The sequence below is a fragment of the Mustela nivalis genome (assembly GCF_964662115.1).
Source record: "Mustela nivalis genome assembly, chromosome: 9".
NCBI classification, from domain to species: Eukaryota; Metazoa; Chordata; class Mammalia; order Carnivora; family Mustelidae; genus Mustela; species Mustela nivalis.
Window position 1 is genome coordinate 119,853,561 of NC_139028.1, and position 18,232 is coordinate 119,871,792.

The 18,232-nt window shown below is 66.4% G+C and overlaps 2 protein-coding genes across 8 annotated transcripts; one reads left to right on the top strand and one right to left on the bottom strand.

Annotated features, from left to right (window-relative positions):
• The first annotated feature begins 160 nt into the window (after positions 1–160).
• SIGIRR (single Ig and TIR domain containing) lies at positions 161–8,813 on the top strand. Of its 6 annotated transcripts, none has more exons than XM_082749488.1 (10): positions 161–275; positions 4,612–4,773; positions 5,655–5,853; positions 6,278–6,411; positions 6,531–6,671; positions 7,064–7,207; positions 7,444–7,546; positions 7,612–7,762; positions 7,991–8,180; positions 8,490–8,813. In XM_082749488.1, the coding sequence occupies exons 2-10, from the start codon at positions 4,767–4,769 to the stop codon at positions 8,651–8,653; spliced, it is 1,233 nt and encodes a 410-aa protein (XP_082605614.1). In that variant the 5' UTR covers positions 161–275; positions 4,612–4,766; the 3' UTR covers positions 8,654–8,813. The 6 variants fall into 6 exon arrangements, with proteins under 6 accessions (XP_082605614.1, XP_082605611.1, XP_082605612.1 ...); XM_082749485.1 differs by having other exon boundaries at positions 162–275; positions 4,609–4,773; XM_082749486.1 differs by lacking the exon at positions 161–275 and adding an exon at positions 2,572–2,768 and having other exon boundaries at positions 4,609–4,773.
• A 981-nt stretch (positions 8,814–9,794) lies between these two features.
• On the bottom strand, positions 9,795–17,197 carry PKP3 (plakophilin 3). 2 transcript variants are annotated; one of them, XR_014316418.1, is made up of 14 exons: positions 16,803–17,197; positions 14,632–14,711; positions 13,874–14,499; positions 13,648–13,771; positions 13,177–13,381; positions 12,691–12,865; positions 12,176–12,293; positions 11,935–12,105; positions 11,675–11,860; positions 11,037–11,190; positions 10,630–10,822; positions 10,467–10,554; positions 10,099–10,193; positions 9,795–10,016 (listed from the first exon to the last, which is right to left on the bottom strand). XR_014316418.1 is itself a non-coding variant. In XM_082749481.1 (13 exons), the coding sequence occupies exons 1-13, from the start codon at positions 17,032–17,034 to the stop codon at positions 10,158–10,160; spliced, it is 2,388 nt and encodes a 795-aa protein (XP_082605607.1). In that variant the 5' UTR covers positions 17,035–17,197; the 3' UTR covers positions 9,795–10,157. The 2 variants fall into 2 exon arrangements, 1 of the variants encoding a protein (XP_082605607.1); XM_082749481.1 differs by having other exon boundaries at positions 9,795–10,193.
• Between the last annotated feature and the right edge of the window lie 1,035 nt (positions 17,198–18,232).

The window sequence follows — 18,232 nt, forward strand, 5'->3', positions numbered from 1 at the left end:
GAGTCCCTCGGGTCCAAGACTCTCGGGCTGGTCGGGCTGGTTGACCCTGTGCCCCCAGGCTGGGTGGTTGCAGCTCCGAGGCTTCCTGGCGCCTGCGAGCAGGACAGTCTTAAGCGCCAGACTTGGGCGCAAAGGGGGACTCTTGGGTCCGCCCTCCGGCCCTGGCTGCTGGGCGGGGCTGCACCTGCCGCCGCCGGGCTCGTCGCCGCTGCGCACCTGGCCCAGGTGAGACGGCCCGCCCCCGCGGTCGCGCGAGCCCCAGGTCTTGGCAGCAGGTGAGTGGGTCAGACCCACGGGGCTGAGTGGAGGTCGCTGGCTCCCGGGAGCTGGGACTGGGCTTGGAGCTTGGGAGCCAGGGGGCCCCTTGCCCAGTAGAGCCTCTGGGCCGCCGGCGGGTGCGGTCCCGCAGGAAGTGGCTCGGAGTTCGGCCGGCTGCCCCCGTCGCCCGGAAGCCGAGTTTGTCCGCGTCCCTTGGGCCTGGCGGCGGGGCGGGGGTGGGGGGGTGGCGGCCAGGGCCAGGTTTTCCCGCTCCGCCCGACGTGGGCAGTGGCTTCCTCTTGACCTTCGCCCAGCGGAGGGAGGAGGAACGCCGAGGCGCGCGGGGACCCTCCCTTTGCCCGGAGCTCGGATCCGGGCCTCCCAGGGCCCCGGGGGTGCACCGAGGACCCGGCTGGGGCCCAGCGCGGCGCTGGTCGCCGGGCGGAGCTACCGTCATGCGCGCGCCCCTGCTCTCCGTGCGCGTTCCCGCCCTCCGTCTGCGTCCCCGACCCGCAGCGCCAGGCCTGCCCACGGGTGCTGCCCCCATGCGCACCCCGACCGGTCATCCACGTCCCCCTTGTGCGCGCCCCAACCCGCCCTCCCCTCTCTGAGCGCCTTGGCCTCGGAGCTCCCTTCTCGCCACCCGAGTCCCCGCCCTCTGCGCCCGCCCCCGACCAGCCTGCTCGCTGCACCTGCTGGGTGGGGGACTAAGTCTGGTCCTCCGCTCCGAAAGGCGGACAGCGGGAGGTGGGGTGTGTCGTGGAGGAGAACAGAGCCCTTGGGGTCCCAGGGGAGCGGGTCGGAGCCCCTCGCCTGCGGGAGGCACGTCGTGGGCGCATCGCGTCCCAGATGAGCAGGAGATGCTAGAGACCACGGGGTGCGAAGCAGCAAAGCAGAAGACGGAGGGGTGGGCAGTGGGGAGATCGCGTCCCGCCGCGTAAGCGGGGGCGGGGGGCACAGCTCAAGCCAGGACGCACTCGGGAGCTGGCGCTTTCCAGGAACCATGGGCTGTGGGGCAGACTGAGGTGTGGGTGGGGGAGGGGGCTTGGATTCGGAAGGGCGGTTCAGGACAGTGCCTAAGGCCACGTGGGCTTCTTGGCGCTGACCTTGGAGGGTGGGCCTGGAGGTGATTAACAGCAGAAGGGAGTCATGGCTGCAAGCTGGTGACACAGGGGACACACAGAGCGGAGGCCGCCTGGCAGGAACTTGAGAGGGGCTCTTTGCTTCCTGCCTGGGAGCTTCCATGCAGGTCCCTGACGGGCCGTGGGAGGTCACCTGGGCGTCAGGGTCCCCGGAGCACCTTGGAGGAGAGCTGGTACTGGTGCTAGTGTACACCCAGGAAGCTGAGGCCCCTGGGGCGAGCGTGCAGTCAGGTCTTCCTGCGGCTCTGTGGGGCCCTGAGCCCAAGACGCACCATCATTCAAGGTCTTGAGGGCCACGGGGGGTTGGGGGGGTTGCAGAGCACCACCAGGACGGGGTCGGACTGAGGACACAGGAAAGCTGATATTGAAGAGGGCCCACTGCTGGGCCTCTGAGCCTGGGCAGGTGAGAACAGGGCCAGGGCCTGAAGGGGACCCTTGTGCGATCTCTGCGGGTGGTGATACCAGCCCCACTATTGCTGGGCCTTGAGTCCCAAGTCAGTCTGGGCAGGGAAGTCAATGGTGACAAAGGGAGAGGCTGGCTGTCCTCCGCCCGGGCTCAGAGCCCAGGAGCCTCTGTGGAGGCCTTTCTCCACCTCCTTATCTGGAAAAGGGGGTGTGTGGGGGGGAGGGGGACTATCCTCTCATCCCAAAACTAAGGTCCATCTGATACCACAGCCCCCTTTTAACTGCTTACTGTTGGGGATTTTATGGGGGAACTGGATGGGGAGGGGGCCCAAAAGCTCTGCTCAAGGCCCCATTATTGGCAGGAATTTGCGCAGCGCCCTCCATAGCCCGGCAGGTCACAGGTCAGACACACTGGCGTGAGGGAGAGCGGCCCACAGGCCCCCACCAGCCCAAGGGGAGCATCGCCAGCCGTGTTCCGGAAGCAGGCCACACTGTCCGCTGGGTCTCCTCATGTGGGCACAACACATCCCCCTGGGCGTCTCCTTGGGAGCACCCCCACCCACATGCCCCTGGGCTCCAGCCCCTCCCAGGCGGGGCCTCGGGAAGTCTGATGCCTGGGTGGGCTGGGGTGGGCCCCAGAGGAAGGAGCCGCTTGACTCAGAGTTACAGGAAGAAGCAAGGCGGGCGGGCGGGGCGAGAGTCACCAACGGCCTGGGGGGTTGGTGGCTGCCTGGGTGGGGTTTGGGTCTAGGAGAGGATGTGACTGCAAAGCCAGGAAGCTACAGGGAAAGTTCTGATTAACACACACACACAAACAAAAGACAGGTCCTCTCTGTGCTCGGTGATGTGTCCTGGTGCTGTGGTGTCGCAGACCGGGCTGGGGAGCAAAGAGTTTGCCCCCAAGCACACGTCAATGACCTCAGTGACCGACATCCCCCCCCAGGAGGAGAGACCCGGAACCAGGTGACTTCGCATACTCCCACAGCAGCCCCGCGGCCCGGCGGGAGCCTGGGCACTCATCCTCGGACACCTTTCGAACCCCAGGCCGGTCCTCTGAGTCAGGCCTGGCTGAGGGAGACCCGCAGCGTGTGTGTCCGTCAGAGCAGGGCGGGCATGGTATGTGTGTGTCCGTCAGAGCAGGAGGGGCATGGTATGTGTGTGGCTGTCAGAGCAGGGGGGCAGGAGGCTGTCCGGAGGCCACGGGCCACGGGCCACCAGCAGCAGGGGCCGGGCTCAGGGACGGTATGTGCCGTGTGGGGTTCGTGCGGATGCTGGGGGCCCCGCACCTGGTGGGAGCTGTTGCCAGGACGTGTGTGTGTGTGTGTGTGTGTGTGTGTGTGTGTGTGGCCGCGGTGCTGGAGGCAAGGGAGTGTGCATGGAGGCACATACTCCAAGACAGGAGTTTAGCACAATTGTGTGTGGGGAGAGGGTGTGTGTGGGGGGTGTGCAAGACAGATGATGTGGGGGCGGGGTGCAGGCGGGGGTCGCCTGTCCCTGGATGTGTCATTGGGCCTTAACTTCCAGGAAGGTTCAAGGTTGCCTTTCCAGGGGTTAGGGCTCTTCTGAACTTGAAGAGGTGGGAGGGCCGCAGCAGGGGTTTCCCTGGGAGCCGCCCAGCTGAGGGCATGTCCTTCTGGGCACCCCGGGGTGGGGGATGTGGGCTGCCCAGTGTTACACAGCCTCCCAGTGGACTGGTTCTCCTGCTTCGAGGACCCTCAAGACTGTGCTGCACCAGGGGGCTTCTGGAAGGAAGCCCCTCACCACTTCCCCAGCTGATGCTCCCCAGTTCCCAAGGAGAGCTCATCCTAGCCAAACCCAGGGCTTCTGGCTGTGGCAAGGTGGGGCCAGGTCGGTGGCCGTGTCAACACGCAGAAGGAATGGCGGGGAGGCTGAGACTGACCCTGCGAAGCCCCGGGGCCTGCAGAGTGGGGAGGACCGCCTGCGGCAGGAGTGGAGTCAGTGCTCCATGAGAACCTGCTGGGACCCTTGGGGGAAACTGGGCACCTGGGAGGGGGTGGCCGCAGGACTCCGGGGGTCCAGGAGGGAGGCTCTCTGTGAAGGCTCTGATGCCGGGGGTTTGGGCCCCTCCTTCCAGCCATGATCACTGCAGAGCTCTTCATGTCAGGAGGCATGTGTGGCTGCTGTGCAGCTGGACGGGGGGTGGTCTTAGCCCCCACGCAGGACGGAAGAGTGGTTCCGGGTCACTTTGGTTTTGGAAACGACAAAGTGAGGGGATGCCAGGAGGAGGTGGGACCCAGGCGGCCTGTCGGAGCAGAGTCAGTCCAGCCAGGCCCCTGCTGTCCCCTCCTGTCTCCATGACTGCGGCCTGGCTCGGCCTTGGGGGCTGCTGTGTCCACACAGCCACACACACGGGACACGGCTAGGACAGAACCCTACAGTGAGAGTGTGGCTCATTGTTCAGCAGCTCACACTTACCGCGTGGGGACGGGCAAGTTTCACAGGCCCCCAACCCCTGCCACGGCCTGGGTGAGCACGGCCCTCCCCATGTTCCTCCTTGTATGTGGCACCACCATCCCAGGGGTTAGGGCTAACACAGCCACCTCCCACCCTCGTGAGGGCTGCCAGGGTGTGCCTCTGCAGTCCCTCCCTGGGCCGTCATGGTGGCCCTGGGACAGGTGCAGTGCCATCCAAGGGCCCCTCCCTGCTGTGCCCGCTCCAGCCCAGAGCGAGTGTTCCAAGTGATGCTGTCCGTGCGGGCGTCCCTAGCATCGGGAGGCCGCCGGTGCAAAGTTACATGTTAACTCATCCTGTTCTTGTTTAACTTCCTCCTTCGGGATGGCAGCAGCCTCTGACCCGTCCTGGTGCCCTGACCGACCGTCCACAAAGACAGAGTGAGTCTCGCCAGGCCCCCGGGGGACTCGTCTGCTCATCCAAGGAGCCCCGTGGAACCCGGGGGTGGCACCTGTGCCCAGGCTGCCTGGAGGAGGCCGCGGCCAGACCATGGCAGGTAGACGGGTCAAAGAGGCACAGGCACGGGCCCCGCTTCCCCTCCTGTCCCTCAGGCTGGTTCCACGCTGTGACGTTGCTGAGGCCCTTGGCTTGGCCTCCAGCCAGGGGTACAAAGGCTTATGCTTGCCCCTCCTCCACAGCCCGAGGTCCTGACCCCACGGTTAGGACAGGCCCAGAGCTCTCTCTGGCCCAAAGCTTCCACACCACGGTTGTGGGGGTCAGCAGAGCTCAGGGACACTGGGAATGGGAGCTGGTGGTGGGGCCCGGGGGCAGGATGGGTACATGTGGGCTGCCAAGAGACCACCCCATCAAGATGGCGGGGGTCTCCTCTCATGTCCCACTAGGACTCTTCACCCTGATTTGAAAATCAGGTCTCAGGGAGCAGGGCGAGCTTGCCCACGACCAGGAGGAGAGGGTCCTGGAGTCCTGTGCCCCCATTCCGGGTGGAAAGTGCTGGCCTGCTCAGCGTTCACACTTGGGGCAGCTCCCCCAGCAGAAGTGGCGGGGTGAGGGGGGCAGCGTCCCCCGGGGTGGGCCTTGCAGCAGTGGGCCACAGGGTCACACAGCACGTGTGGGAGCTGGGCTCCTGTCCTGGCCGGGTGAGCAACAGCCAGGTGGGCCCCCGTGGGGCTGAGGGGGTCAGATCTGCTGTGACTCTGGCCCCCACCTTCCAGCGTCCTCTCTGAGGACAGAGCAGCCACATTGAGAGCAGGCAGAACACCCAAGAGCCAGCTGCTCCCGGGGGAAGACAAGCCTTGTCCCCTGTGGGACCTGTGCACAGACATCTTGTTTTTTTTTTTTCCTGGCCCACAGACCACCTGTAGCTGTGGGGAGCCCAGCATTCCAGGCATGGCTAACATCTGGGTCGTCTCTTTGTAGGCATCTGCGACAGGGCCCCTGAGTTCCTATCCCCACCTGGAAACCAGGCCCTGGAGCCTGCCCTGGGCAGTGTCGTGGCTCTGAACTGCACGGCCTGGGTGGTCTCTGGGCCCCACTGTTCCCTGCCCTCAGTCCAGTGGCTGAAAGACAGACTGCCGCTGGGCAACGGGAGCCAGTATGACCTCCATGAAGACTCCTGGTAAGAGATGAAGTCCACGGACAGGTGACCACCCCGGTCACACCCATGGCCACCCGAGCCCTGGTCCATAACCCCCGGACATGGGCAGAGTGCCACTCTAGACACAGACTAAGGGTTAGTGACAGCAGAGACAGGGGACCCCTGCGGACATGCACCTTGTAGACAGCCCAGGACCATGCGTACCAGCACAATCCTACAGCCTGAATTAGGCATTGACCCCCAAAATCCAGACCCAGGATCTGGGTGGCTATCCTCAGAGCCACACCCCCACCATGTTCTGGCCACTTCTCTTAGCTAGCGGGGCAAGGACTACTGGGGAAGCCCATGTTTGCAGCCTCTGTGGTTAAGTCTGACAGGTGGGGCCCAGGGGCATCCAGTGATGCTCTCAGGCCCCAGGTGAGAAGGCTGGGTCTGATCTCCCCAGGGTCAAGGACAACTTTTCAGAGGTACTTGTGTCCAGTATTCTGGGGGTCAACCTGACCCGTGCTGAGGACTATGGGGCCTTTACCTGCTCCATCCGCAACGTCAGTTCCTCCCCCTTCACCCTTTGGAGAGCTGGTGAGTGGGGTACACTGGGCAGAAGGTAGAAGGGAAGCCCAGGGGGTCTGGGGAGCCTTGAGGCTGGGAAGACACTGGCTGGGGGTGGCACTCGTTCAGGCTTGTGGCTCTGTCCCCAGGCCCAGCAGGCCACGTGGCCGCGGTGCTGGCCTCACTCCTGGTCCTGCTGGTCTTGCTCCTGGCGGCCCTGCTCTACGTGAAGTGTCGACTCAGTGTGCTGCTCTGGTACCAGGACGCCTACGGGGAGGTGGAGATGAACGGTGCGCGGCCAGACGGGCAAGGAGGGAGCATGAGCTCAGATCTGGGTGGGCGGGCTGCCCCGGGGCAAGTGAGGGTGGGTGCGGGTCTGCAGGTCTGCAGCGGGGAGGCGGCGGCCCTCCGCAGGCTCTGCCGAGCACACAGCCGAGCACACAGCCGGGGAGAGGGGCGAGGGGAGCAGAAGAGGGCCGGGCGGCCCAAGTCCAGCGCTGGAGAGACGGTCTAGGCGCGGCCCGGGGGCGGGTTGCGGGCGCGTGTGCCGGATCTGCGGGGTGCGGCTGCGGCGGGAGGGCCTGGTCCCCGCACGCGGGGGGGAGAGCTTAGAAGACGCCGGAGGGTGGGGGCGGTGGGCCCGGGCCTCGAAAGCGGAGCACTGACCCGCCGCCGTCCGCAGACGGGAAGCTCTACGACGCCTACGTCTCCTACAGCGACAGCCCCGAGGACCGGAAATTCGTGAACTTCATCCTGAAGCCGCAGCTCGAGCGCCGGCGGGGCTACAAGCTCTTCCTGGACGACCGCGACCTCCTGCCGCGCGCGGGTACCGTGGGCCCTGCCCCGCCCCTCTCTGGGACCGAGCCCGCCCCCCGCCCAGGCCCCGCCCCGTCTCGAGCCCGGGCCCCTCCCTCCTAGGGCCCCGCCACGCCCCTCTCTGGGACCGACCCCGCCCCCCTGACCAGGCCCCGCCCCGTCTCGAGCCCGGGCCCCTCCCTCCCCCATAGCCCCGCCCCCTAACCCCGCCCCCGCCCCGCCCCGCCGACGCCCGGTTCCCCCCAGAGCCCTCCGCCGACCTCCTGGTGAACCTGAGCCGCTGCCGGCGCCTCATCGTGGTGCTGTCGGACGCCTTCCTCGGCCAGGCCTGGTGCAGCCACAGCTTCCGGTGGGTCCCGCGCCGGGCTGGGTGGGCCCCGGGCCGCGACCCCCCTGACGGCCCCGCCCCCGCAGGGAGGGCCTGTGCCGGCTGCTGGAGCTCACACGCAGACCCATCTTCATCACCTTCGAGGGCCAGAGGCGCGACCCCGCGCACCCCGCGCTCCGCCTGCTGCGCCAGCACCGCCACCTGGTGACCCTGCTGCTCTGGAGGCCCGGCTCCGTGGTGAGGAGAGGGCGCGGGCAGGGGCCCGGCGTAGGGCCGGGCGGTCCCGGGCTCCGGAGGGGGCCCCTCCGCGGGCCGCTGTATGGTCTGGCGGTTTGGGACCGGGACCGTGTGGGGGAGGGCCCTGCGGCCTGCTGCCCGGAAGAGGGGCCTCCTTTGAGACGGGAGCGCTCCTTCCAGGGGTGCTCTCTGCGGTGGCCAGGCTAACGGCCCCATGCTGGCCCCCAGGCGCCGTCTTCAGACTTCTGGAAAGAGCTGCAGCTGGCGCTGCCGCGGAAGGTGCGGTACAGAGCCGCGGAGGGAGACCCCCAGACACGGCTGCAGGACGACAAAGACCCCATGCTCATCGCACAAGGCCGCGTCCGGGAGCGTGGGACCCTGAGTCTGGAGCAGGACCCCGACCCCGAGGGAGACCTGGGTAGGCTCCCCTGCCTCCACCCCTGAGCCGGAGAAGCTTGGCCTGGGCTGGGGTGGGGGTGGTCCACAGGGCTGAGGAGCCCAGAAAGGGGTCTGGCTGGAGAGACTCCTCCCTGCGGGCCATAGTGGGCTTGAGCCCCCAGCACACTCCCACTGCCTCTTTTCTGGGGGCACTTGGGCCTGGGGCCTGCCTGGGAACCTCCAGGACCTCAAATGCCACCGTGGCAGGAAGGTGAGCAGGGAGGGACCCCCATGCATGGGCCAGGCTGTGGGCAGCCCAGGGGGAGGCCTGATGGTACCCTCATCCCAGGTGTCCGGGGGCCCGTCTTTGGGGAGCCGTTAGCTCCACCACATGCCAGTGGGGTCTCGCTGGGAGAGGGCCGGGCGAGTGAAGTGGATGTCTCAGACCTCGGCTCCCGCAACTACAGCGCCCGCACGGACTTCTACTGCCTGGTGTCCGAGGATGACGTGTAGCCCCCGCCGGCCCAAACAGCAAGTGCTCCGAGGACCGCTGGGTGCGGGGTGGTCTGGGATCTTTCTCCTCTTAGCAGGACGACCAGCCCCGAGACCCTCAGGCAAGGGAGCTGCCCCAGTGTGCCTCCTTGTGCCAGAAAATAAAGTCCTTTTAGATCCAGCCTGGGCCTCAGCCTCTCCTCTCCTGGGGCCGGAAGAGGGTCTGCAGCCCTTGGGCGGGGCTCCCTCACTTCCGTCTTGCCCACCAGTGGCCCTCAGCTCCTCAACTCTGTCACAGATCCGGCTGTCCCACCGTCAGCCTCCCTCCTGAGCCAGCTCAGAAACGTCTCCTGTAGTAGCCTCTTTGGTCTGTCTGCTTGGGGGCACGACTGTCCACTACCCTATACTGATCCAGTCAGGTTCTGGGGGAGGGGGCAGGCCCTCAGGTTCTGAGCTTTTTTTTTTCTTTTAAGATTTTTTTTTTTTAAAGATTTTATTTTTTATTATTTATTTGACAGAGAGAAATCACAAGCAGACGGAGAGGCAGGCAGAGAGAGAGAGAGGGAAGCAGGCTCCCTGCTGAGCAGAGAGCCCGATACGGGACTCGATCCCAGGACCCTGAGATCATGACCCGAGCCGAAGGCAGCGGCTTAACCCACTGAGCCACCCAGGTGCCCCCAGGTTCTGAGCTTTAAGGAAGAAGTCTTTTGTTATAAAAATAGAGTGGGCCTGGATTGGTGATGTGGGAATCCCAGGACTCCGTCGGACAGGCCAGTCCCCGGCCAGGAGCCCCCAGGCTGAGCGAGGCAGGGTGTTGGGTGCGTGTGCCACAAGAGGACAGCCCAGCAGGTGGCACCGGAGCCAGGAGAGCTCGCAGCTCTCCCAGTAGTGCTCACTCCTCGGCACAAGGTCCCCAGATCTGCTGTGTCTGGGCCTCAGCCGGCATCAGAGCTGACCCTGCCGTCTGCCCTGTTCCCTCCACTCTCGCCAGCTCTCCCCAAGGGTCACTCTCTCTTCCTCGTCCTGGGCCTCCTGACCTGGAGAAGCCTCTGGGTGTGCTCAGGGCGGGAGCTCCCTCAGGGCCAGGCATGGTCGTGCTCGGGGACACTGGGTTGTATCACTGGGTCGGGCCCCCAGGTTGGGCCGAAGAAAATCGCAGGGCTGTGTTCATGACCACGTTTATTCCCAGCACTGGCCGTTCCCACCTTTGCCCATGTGACCTGGTCACCACCCCCACCCCACGCACCAGAGCAACCTCAAGCCCTGTCCTCCCCCCTGCCCTGTAGAAGCCAAGTCCCTGCCACCAGCACCCGTCCCCTCCCTGGTGCCCCAGGTCCTTTAAGGGCTCACACAGAGCTCCAGCGAGAGGCCCCAGGCCATCAGCCTTCTGGCACACGCAGGGCTCCAGAGAGAGGCCCCAGGCCATCGGCCTTCTCCAGTAGCCTGGCCAGTGAGCAGCACAGAGCAGAGCCTGTCCCTTGGAGGCTGGGCCATGTCGCATCCTCCTCCTCCAGGAAGGCCTCACCTATGGGCCCAGGAAGTCCTCCTTTCGATAACCCTTCTGCAGTGGAGAGGGGGCCCAGAGTTAGGGTGCCTGCCTTCTGAGCCCTGCTCTCCCTAGGCCCCCACCCTTCCTGGTCTGGGCCTGGACCCCCTCTGGGTCTCTGGTCTCCGATCTCGGGTTTCCCTCTTCCTGAGTCTCCTGCCCCGCGGGAGTTCCCGGGTCTGCCTCCCTCCCACTGTCCCCACACTCTCCTCCCACCCTGCCGCCTCCACGTCCTACACCCAGGTCAAACGCCGGTAGCCCTGCCTGCCCCAGGTCACCAGAACATACCGCCCGGAAGTCTCGGTGGAGCTTGTGGTGCTGCCAGAGGTTGGCCAAGAGACTGGAGGCTGCCCGAGAGGACTTCTCACTGTCCGGGCTGGGAGGGCAGCAGGAGTCAGCAGGGAGACTCGTGGGGCCATGGGGAGGGGTGCGGGGCTGGGGAGGGGCTCACCCGTCCCGCTTCTTCTTGATGAAGACCAGCTTTCGGAGCCCGTCAAAGTAGAGCAAGTCTCGGGCGGCGATGGGACTGGCCACCACCAGGTTGTTGAGCACAGCGATGATGTTGACCAGCACGTCGGCTGGGGGACACTTCTCACCCACGCTGCCAGGAAGCTTCTCAATCAGGTGACTCACCACCTTGGTGGCTGCCGGGAGGCCAGGAGGTCAGGGGGAGATGGGAAGCCAGCCTCCACCTCCACTCCCAGCAACCTGAGCACCTCCGGTCCCCCCAGCCCTGTCCATGCCCCCAGCTCCAGCTGCCAGAGGCCAGCCCAAATGGAGAGCAGAAGAGAAAATCGGGTGTGAGCCCAGCGAGGCAGGGTGAGGACGGAACCCAGGCTTTGGGATGGCCCAACTCACACATCTCATCCTTGTTTCTGGCGTTCCGAGACAGGTTTCGAATGAGGCCAGTCAGCGAGCGCAGCTGGTGGTGGTCAGCGGTCCGAACCCGGTCCAGCAGCGGGTTCAGGATACGCTCCTGCTCCAGGGCCAGGCGGCTCAGCACGCCCGCCCACTGCGGGGTGGGGGGTGTGGGGGGCGGGAGGAGCTGGTGAGAGCGGGCGGAGCCCCAGCCCCGAGGCCTGAACCCCCAGTTGGTTCTTCTCTGTGTCCCTCTCTGTCCCCAGCCGACCTGGGAGACTCTGAAGTGGGACCGGCCCCGCACTGTGTCTCTCCTGAGAGGTCTTCCTGTTTCTGCCTTCAACCCCAGCCAGGAGCCTCACCAGCTATGCCTTGGGTTGGCCCCTCCTAAGCTCAAACCTCTCCTTAAATCCTCAGGGACCTCCGGAGCCTGCCCGGCCGGGGATGCTGGCCTCACACCCCTTGCTACCCCTCAGGGGTCCCTCTGTAGCATGTCTGGCCGGTCCCTCCGATGTCGGCTCCTCCGCAGGTTTGGGTTCCTCTGCCGTCCCGCCCCAACAGAATCCACGCCAGCCCTCCCCTGTGTGCCCCTGTTCTCCCCACGCGTCCCCTGTGAGAGGCTGGGCCCGGGGCCTCACCCTGCGGTCGCCCGCCGTGATGTTCTGCAAGGCCCCGGCGGCTGCCTCGGTCGTGTGCGGGTTGAGCTCACAGCGCTGCAGCAGCCGATTGTACAGCCCCACGATCTGGGGGCTCCACAGCCACTCAAGACCCTTGGGGTCCTTGGACACCTCGGCGAAGGTGAGCGCGTCGGCCGTGAGGGGCAGCTGGAGAGAGGCGGGGAGGGTCAGCCGGGCTCAGGCCAGGACCCTCCACCCTGGCTGCCCAGGCCCGCGCCCACCTCTCGGAGCCGCCGGCTCTGGGGTGTGAAGCAGCCCACGACCTCGCCGGGTGGTGCCCCAGCCGTGTCCCTACGGCCCCGGCCCTCGAGCCGCTGCAGGGCGGATGGCGGCATCTCGTCATACAGGCGGTAGGACAGGTTCCTCAGCACGCACACGGCGTTCTCCACGCTCTGCAGATGGCAGGCCGTGGTCAGAATGGGCTAGAAACCCCCAGGCCCCGAGGTGATGGCCGCCTCTCACCTTGTCCTCGCACTTGCCCACGTCCAGGGCGTGGTTGGTGTAGGTGACCAGGGCGTCCACCAGCCCGTGGCATTCACGCATCTTCTGGCGAGTGGCCTGGGACGCTGAGCTGAGGTTCCTGTGGGCGGAGGCAGATCCGAGATCCCCAGTGGGAACCAAACCCCTCCTTCCCCCGAGCTGGGCCCCGCTGCTTAGCATCCGTTCGGCCCTCCAAGCATCCAGATGGGGGTTATGAGTGTCTGATGAAGTCCCCGATTTGATGAAATCTGAGCCTGCCCCCCCCCACCCCCCAGGGCCTGGGACATTGGATATCTCGGCCATACCCAGGTTCTGGTCTCGCTTCTGCATGGGCAGCAGTGCCTCGCCTGCCAGCCCCCCTCGCATCCGCCTTGCCACTGGCCCTCAGAGTCAAAGGCCCCTTCCCCAGGCCTCCCCTTCCCCCTTATAGGCACTCAGCTCTCTCCCCATGCCCACCCTCTTGGCCTCTCCCAGCTGACTGCCCCCTTCCCGCACACCTGAGGAACCCTGTGGCGTTATAGAAGATTTCAGCCTCAGAGGCGTTCTGTTGGATGAGGGGTGGTCCCCCGGCCCCTGATAGGGGGCTCAGCACCAGGTCCGTGAGCTGCTCCAGTGTGTCTCGGGCCAGCCGGTCCTTCAGATGGTCACTGGAGGACAGGTTCCACAGGATCCCTGGGGCAGGTGGGGCCGTGGCTGTGGTCAGCGACAGCCTGCGGGTTCCCTCCTGCCCGCCAGGGAGGCATCTGGGGCCTCACCCAAGAGCTGCGCTAGAGGGCCTGCGTGTGAGCTGCAGGTCTCAGGGCAGGACACAGAGGACAGGACAAGGCTCAGGGACCAGGGATTTGGAGGCTAACCGCAGAGGTGTGCACCAGGACAGCCATGGGGCCAGGGGGAGTGGAGGGGACAGACAGAGGGACAGCAGGCAGGGGGAGGCGCGGGGACAGGCAGAGGGACAGCAGGCGGGGGAGGTGGCGCGGGGACACCTGTGACGTTCTTGCGCAGCTCGTCGTCTTGCTCCCGCAGCGTGCGCAGCAGCTCGAAGATGCCGTTCTCCTCCACCAGCGCCAGCTTGTTGTCGGCGTTGTCGTAGATGAGGTTGCGCATGGCGCCGGTGGCGTGGCGCTGCACCTCCTGGTTGGCGTGGTTGAACAGCTTCACCAGCCTGGGCACCGCCTGAAGGCTGCGGGCCTGCGCACGGGCAGGCGGGTGTCAGCACACGAGTGCGCGTGGCTCAGTGCGCGTGCACGCGTGCGGCTGTGCGGGTGGCGCGCAGGTGCGCACAGATGCGCGTGCACAGCCACGCAGGGCCGGGCGGAGGTGTGCGGATCGCCGGCACCTCCCCCTTCGCTGCGGGGGCGGCTCTGCGGGCCGGGGTCGCCCGTGGGCCGGCCCGCGGGCGCGGAGGCAGCGGGAAGGGGCACCGGCGGGGGCGCTCGCGGACCACGGCCGCTCACCTGCTTCTTGGCCGCCGCGTCGCTGTAGCACTTGTGCTGGATGTAGGCGGCTCCCAGCACCTGCAGGTTGGGGTCTGAGGCCATGAGGTACTTGACGGCGGAGGGCAGGTCGATGTCGTCAAAGCTGCAAGGACAGGGGTCGGGGTCAGCGTGACCCCGGGGACGGGCCAGGGGCGCCGCAGGAGCACCCTTCCCCGGACAGACGCCGCCCCCGTCCCCCACTCACCCGCTGCTGAGCCTCTGCAGCGTGCGGCGGCCGCCGAAGCCATCCAGCCCGCGCACGTCCGGCAAGTGGCTGGCGTCGGCCAGGCTCAGGCTGAGGCTGCGCACAGACGGCGCTCGGGCCATGGGCTCCAGGCCACCCCCCGGTGCCGGCCCCGCCCCGAGGCGGCCGCGGTGGCTGCTCTGGAATCGCTGCAGGGTCCGCATGGCCGGAGCTCGAATGGTCCGGCTGGGCGGCCCCTCGGAGGCCTCTGGCCAGTCCAGGCCTCCCACCCGGCCAGAGCTGGCCTGGCGCTCGTAGGCGAAGGCCCTGTAGGCGGAGGCCGCTGGGGGCTCCAGCTGCTCCGACACGACGCTGTAGCGGTCATCCAGGCCCGCAGCCCCTAGCCTCAGCGAGCGCAGGGACAAGGTGTCGTAGTCCACACGGCCCCCCACCCCAGCCCGCTCGTGGAAGGACAGGGGCCGGGTAGGCACCGGTGCAGCGGGCTGGGCTCCCCCGTACCCTGCAAGCCCGAAGGTGCTGCCCCCATTGTGGGCAGAGCTCAGCCTCCGACTAGAGCTCAGGTCCACGGCTGAGCGAGAAGACCAGGAGGCAGGGCTGTAGGAGGGCTTGGCAATGGGCCGGAAGGTCTGCAGGGCAGGGAGGAGAGCAGTGAGGGGGTGTCGGGGGCTCCCAGGTCCCTCTCCCTAACCCTGGGGCTTCCAGCTTCCCCCCAGCCTCCCCCACGAGCCTCTCCCGGGGATGGAGAGAGTGTCACTCACAGAGGTGCTGTCCCCACTGAGGCCCTGGGAGCGTGAACTGAAGCCGGCCTGCAGGGCGTTGTAGTGACCGCGCGGGGTGCCTGGGGACAGGGACAGTGGTCGCCTGGCTGGGTCAGATGGCTATGGGTCTCCGGTTGGACCTCTCCCACAGCCTCCTGCCCCTCCAGCTATGCTGCGGACAGGCACACTCACCCCCCTGACCTTCTGGTCACCTGGGAAGTATGCCAGGGACTCCATCAGTTTACAGTCCCTGCTGGGGCACACGCCCGGCCCCCTCCTCCAGGAAGCAACACTGACCTCCTGGGAGCCTGTCCTGTGCTGTGGTCACACAGGAGTGCTGCTTGCTTGCCAAGGACACAGTCCCCTGTCCCACCTGGAAGAGCCACACCTGCCCCGTCCAGCCACACAGAAAAGGGAGGGTGCTGACGCCGGCCTGACTCGGTGGTGAGTGGACAGACAGGTGGGTGGGTGGAGAGAAGGGGGGGAGGAGGGCGGTGGCAGGGCAGATGGACAGCTGCTTGGACGGACAACAGTTGGGGGGAAGTCAGAGGGAGACAAAGCAGGGGAATGGACAGGTAGGTGGGCTCCGCGTTCTCTGCGTGGGGATCAGCCTCTGCTAAGGTCCCTGCTGGGGTCACGGCTTGGGGGAGAAGAGTCATATGTCCCCAGAGGGCCTGGGCAGGTGACCGGCTGAAAGGACTCATCGTGTGGAGAAGGGAGGAGGCCTGCTTTCCCCCAGGCTCTGCGACCTGGACAGTCTGGGGGCCCCCCTCCCAGCACACTCCCCAGACCCACCCTGGTTAATGAGGCTTCTGGGCAGGGGCTATTAACCCTTTGACGCTAGTGAGGCCCAGCCTGGGGGACACACCTCCAGCCTGGGGACCTTATTCCCACCCCCAAATTATACTCCTTCCCCTAATAGGCAGGGTAGCCAGGGTGGTAATTAACCCCTCCCCGCTCCCTCCTCCACCCTGTGACCCCCGGGCACCCAACTACTCAGCCACCAGCAAGGCTGAGGCCCAGGCAGGGGAGGACTCAGGAACCCAGGCTGCTCTGGCTGACCGTTTCCGCACCCCCCGACCCCCGACCCACCGCAGTGGCCAGCATCCCAAGACCCGTCCTGGAAAGGGTCCTCTAAAGGTCAAGTGAGCCCTGTGGGGACTGGCGTGTCCTGACATCCTGGGACATTTCTCTTACTCCCTGACCCTGATCCCCGCTGCTGCAGTCTGGCAAGGGAGAAGATGGTGTTCCTGGAACAAGTGCCCTGACTCACCGGGTGAGAGACCCTTTAACGCACACGCACGCACAGACACACGCGCGTCCACGCGTGCACACACAGGCACACGCACACCCACATCCGCATGCAAGCACGGGCACACACACCCACGCGTGCACGCACATGTCCACACCCGTGTGCACGCACAAGCACACACACGTCCACACCCGCGTGCACACACAGACACACGCACACGCACACCCACGTGCACGCACACGCTGGGGTCTGCCCAGCACCGAGGGCGGGCTACCCCGCTCGTTCTTCTCAGGAAGTGTAAGTGGGTCAGGCCCCCGGGGCCGTCCCCTACAATTCCGCGGGGAGACCCTGGTCCAGACAGGCAGCTGGCTCTGGTCCAGGTTTCCCAGACCCGCCCCCTCACGTTTCTGTCTGCTCGTTCCCTTGGGGCCCTGCAGGGGGGTGGGGGTGGGGTGTGGAGGGACTCTGGAGCCTGGATGTCTGTGTCTCAGTGTGTTTGTGTCCCTGTGGGGCTGACGCCTGTGTCTGTGCATCTGAGACTGGGTGGGAGCCTGTGTTACGTGGGACCGGCGGCGGGCGTGTTCCGGGTGTGCTGACGGGAGATCGGCCCGGCCCAGCCCGCCATGTGCCCATGGCGCTCCGGGCCGCGGGGGCAGGTGCGGTCGAGCCCAAGCCAGTCTTGGCCCAGAGGACCCCGGGGTCCCCACTGGGTGGTGGGAGGCCACACCCATGGCTTCTCCCACACCTGGTGGGGCAGGGTGAGTGACTCAGTGCGAGGCCTCGGTGAGTCAGGGCGCTGAACCTCAGCGCCAGCCCTACCACGGCCTCTGGCCCTCGAACCACCACACCCACCGAGGCCACCTCTATCCACAGCCGCCCTTCCCACTGCCCGGCGCCCACCCCACAGGCGTCCGCTTACCTCGGGCTGCCTCTGTGGCCCCCTCGGGCTCAGCTGCCCCGTTGTGCCGAGCCTGCTGGCCTAGCTGCAGGAGGCGGGCGCGGACCTGCTCCTGGACGCGGGCCGCCCGCAGCCGCTCCGCATCTGGCCCCTCTGCGCCCCGGCGGTCCAGCTGCAGGTCAGAGGGCAGTGCCAGGGAGCACACGCCGGCCTCAGGCTGCAGGGCCGACAGCAGGAAGTTACCGTCCTGCATGGCGGCAGATGCCCTGGCTGAGTCTGTGCCTGGCCTGGGCCGCTGGGGCCTCTCTGGCCTGAACTGTCTTCACCGTCCTGTTCCTGAAGTCCCCTCCCCACTGGCCTCGCCCAGAGCCGGCCTGGAGACAGACGCTGGCCCTGCCCTGAGCTCGGCTGGGGGCGGGATCATCTGGGCCAGGTAAGAGGGAGGGGCCACCACCTGCTTAAGGTGGAATTTGGGCGGAAGAACAGGCCTGCCTGGCCTGTTTATTCCTTCCCCACACCCCAGGACAGAGCAGCAGGGATCTGGGCCCCTCTTAATTCCCAGCTTTTGTTCCCAAGTGGCAGTGGGCCCTCCTGTCCTGAGTGTTGTCTGGGAGGGGCCAGGGTAGCCCGCTGGGGAGCCTGTGGCCGGCCACCTCCAGGGGTCTGCAGGGGAGGGGTTTCCTCTCCCTGGGTGACTTGGGGCTCCAGGTAGCCCCTCGACCCAGGCAGCCAACCCTGAACTAGGCAGGGGTCAGCGCAAGAGTGAGGGTTGCGGACAAAGGGCTTGGTGGAGTTTTAGGGTAGAAGAGGGCCTTATGGGCCTTGATCGTTGGTGCCCAAGAGACTGCAGAAGCAAATGGATAGACTGGCCTACCCCCTAGGCCCACGACTCTACTGATCTCCTTCCTATAGACCCCAGAAGTTGCCCCATCCCCACTACTTCTGCAGAGGCCTCCAAAGGGCTGGGCCTCTCTGGCCACCCCAGCCCATGGGGTAGAAGGCTGTGCCCTCCACGTGAGTCAGAACTCAGCTCAGCAGAGCTCTGACAAGGCCGAGAAGGCAGGATTGCAGCAGGGCACTGAGTCAGGGGCCCCCCTGCCCAGGCTGGGGTGTAGGAGCTGGGTGTGTGTCAGGAGAGCAAGAACCCAGGAGTCTGACAGAACAGCGATGAGGAGGGGTCGGCAGGAGGGGTGGGGAGTGGGGCCCAGGCTCATCAGGGCTCTCCCCCAGAAGGGTTCCCCGGGGTGCTCCCATCCAGTGGGACCAGCATGCTGCAAGGCCTCCTGAGTGGGCCTGGAGCGAATCCAGGAGAGGCCCTTGGTGGATGGAGCAGGGCCGGATGGTTGGGGGCTGAGGGGCCTCAGGTACGTACTGGGTGCCCGCCTGAGAAGCCCACTGCGGGGTCCACCCGAGCAGCCTCCTCTCTCCCACCGGAGGCCCTTACCCGTCCC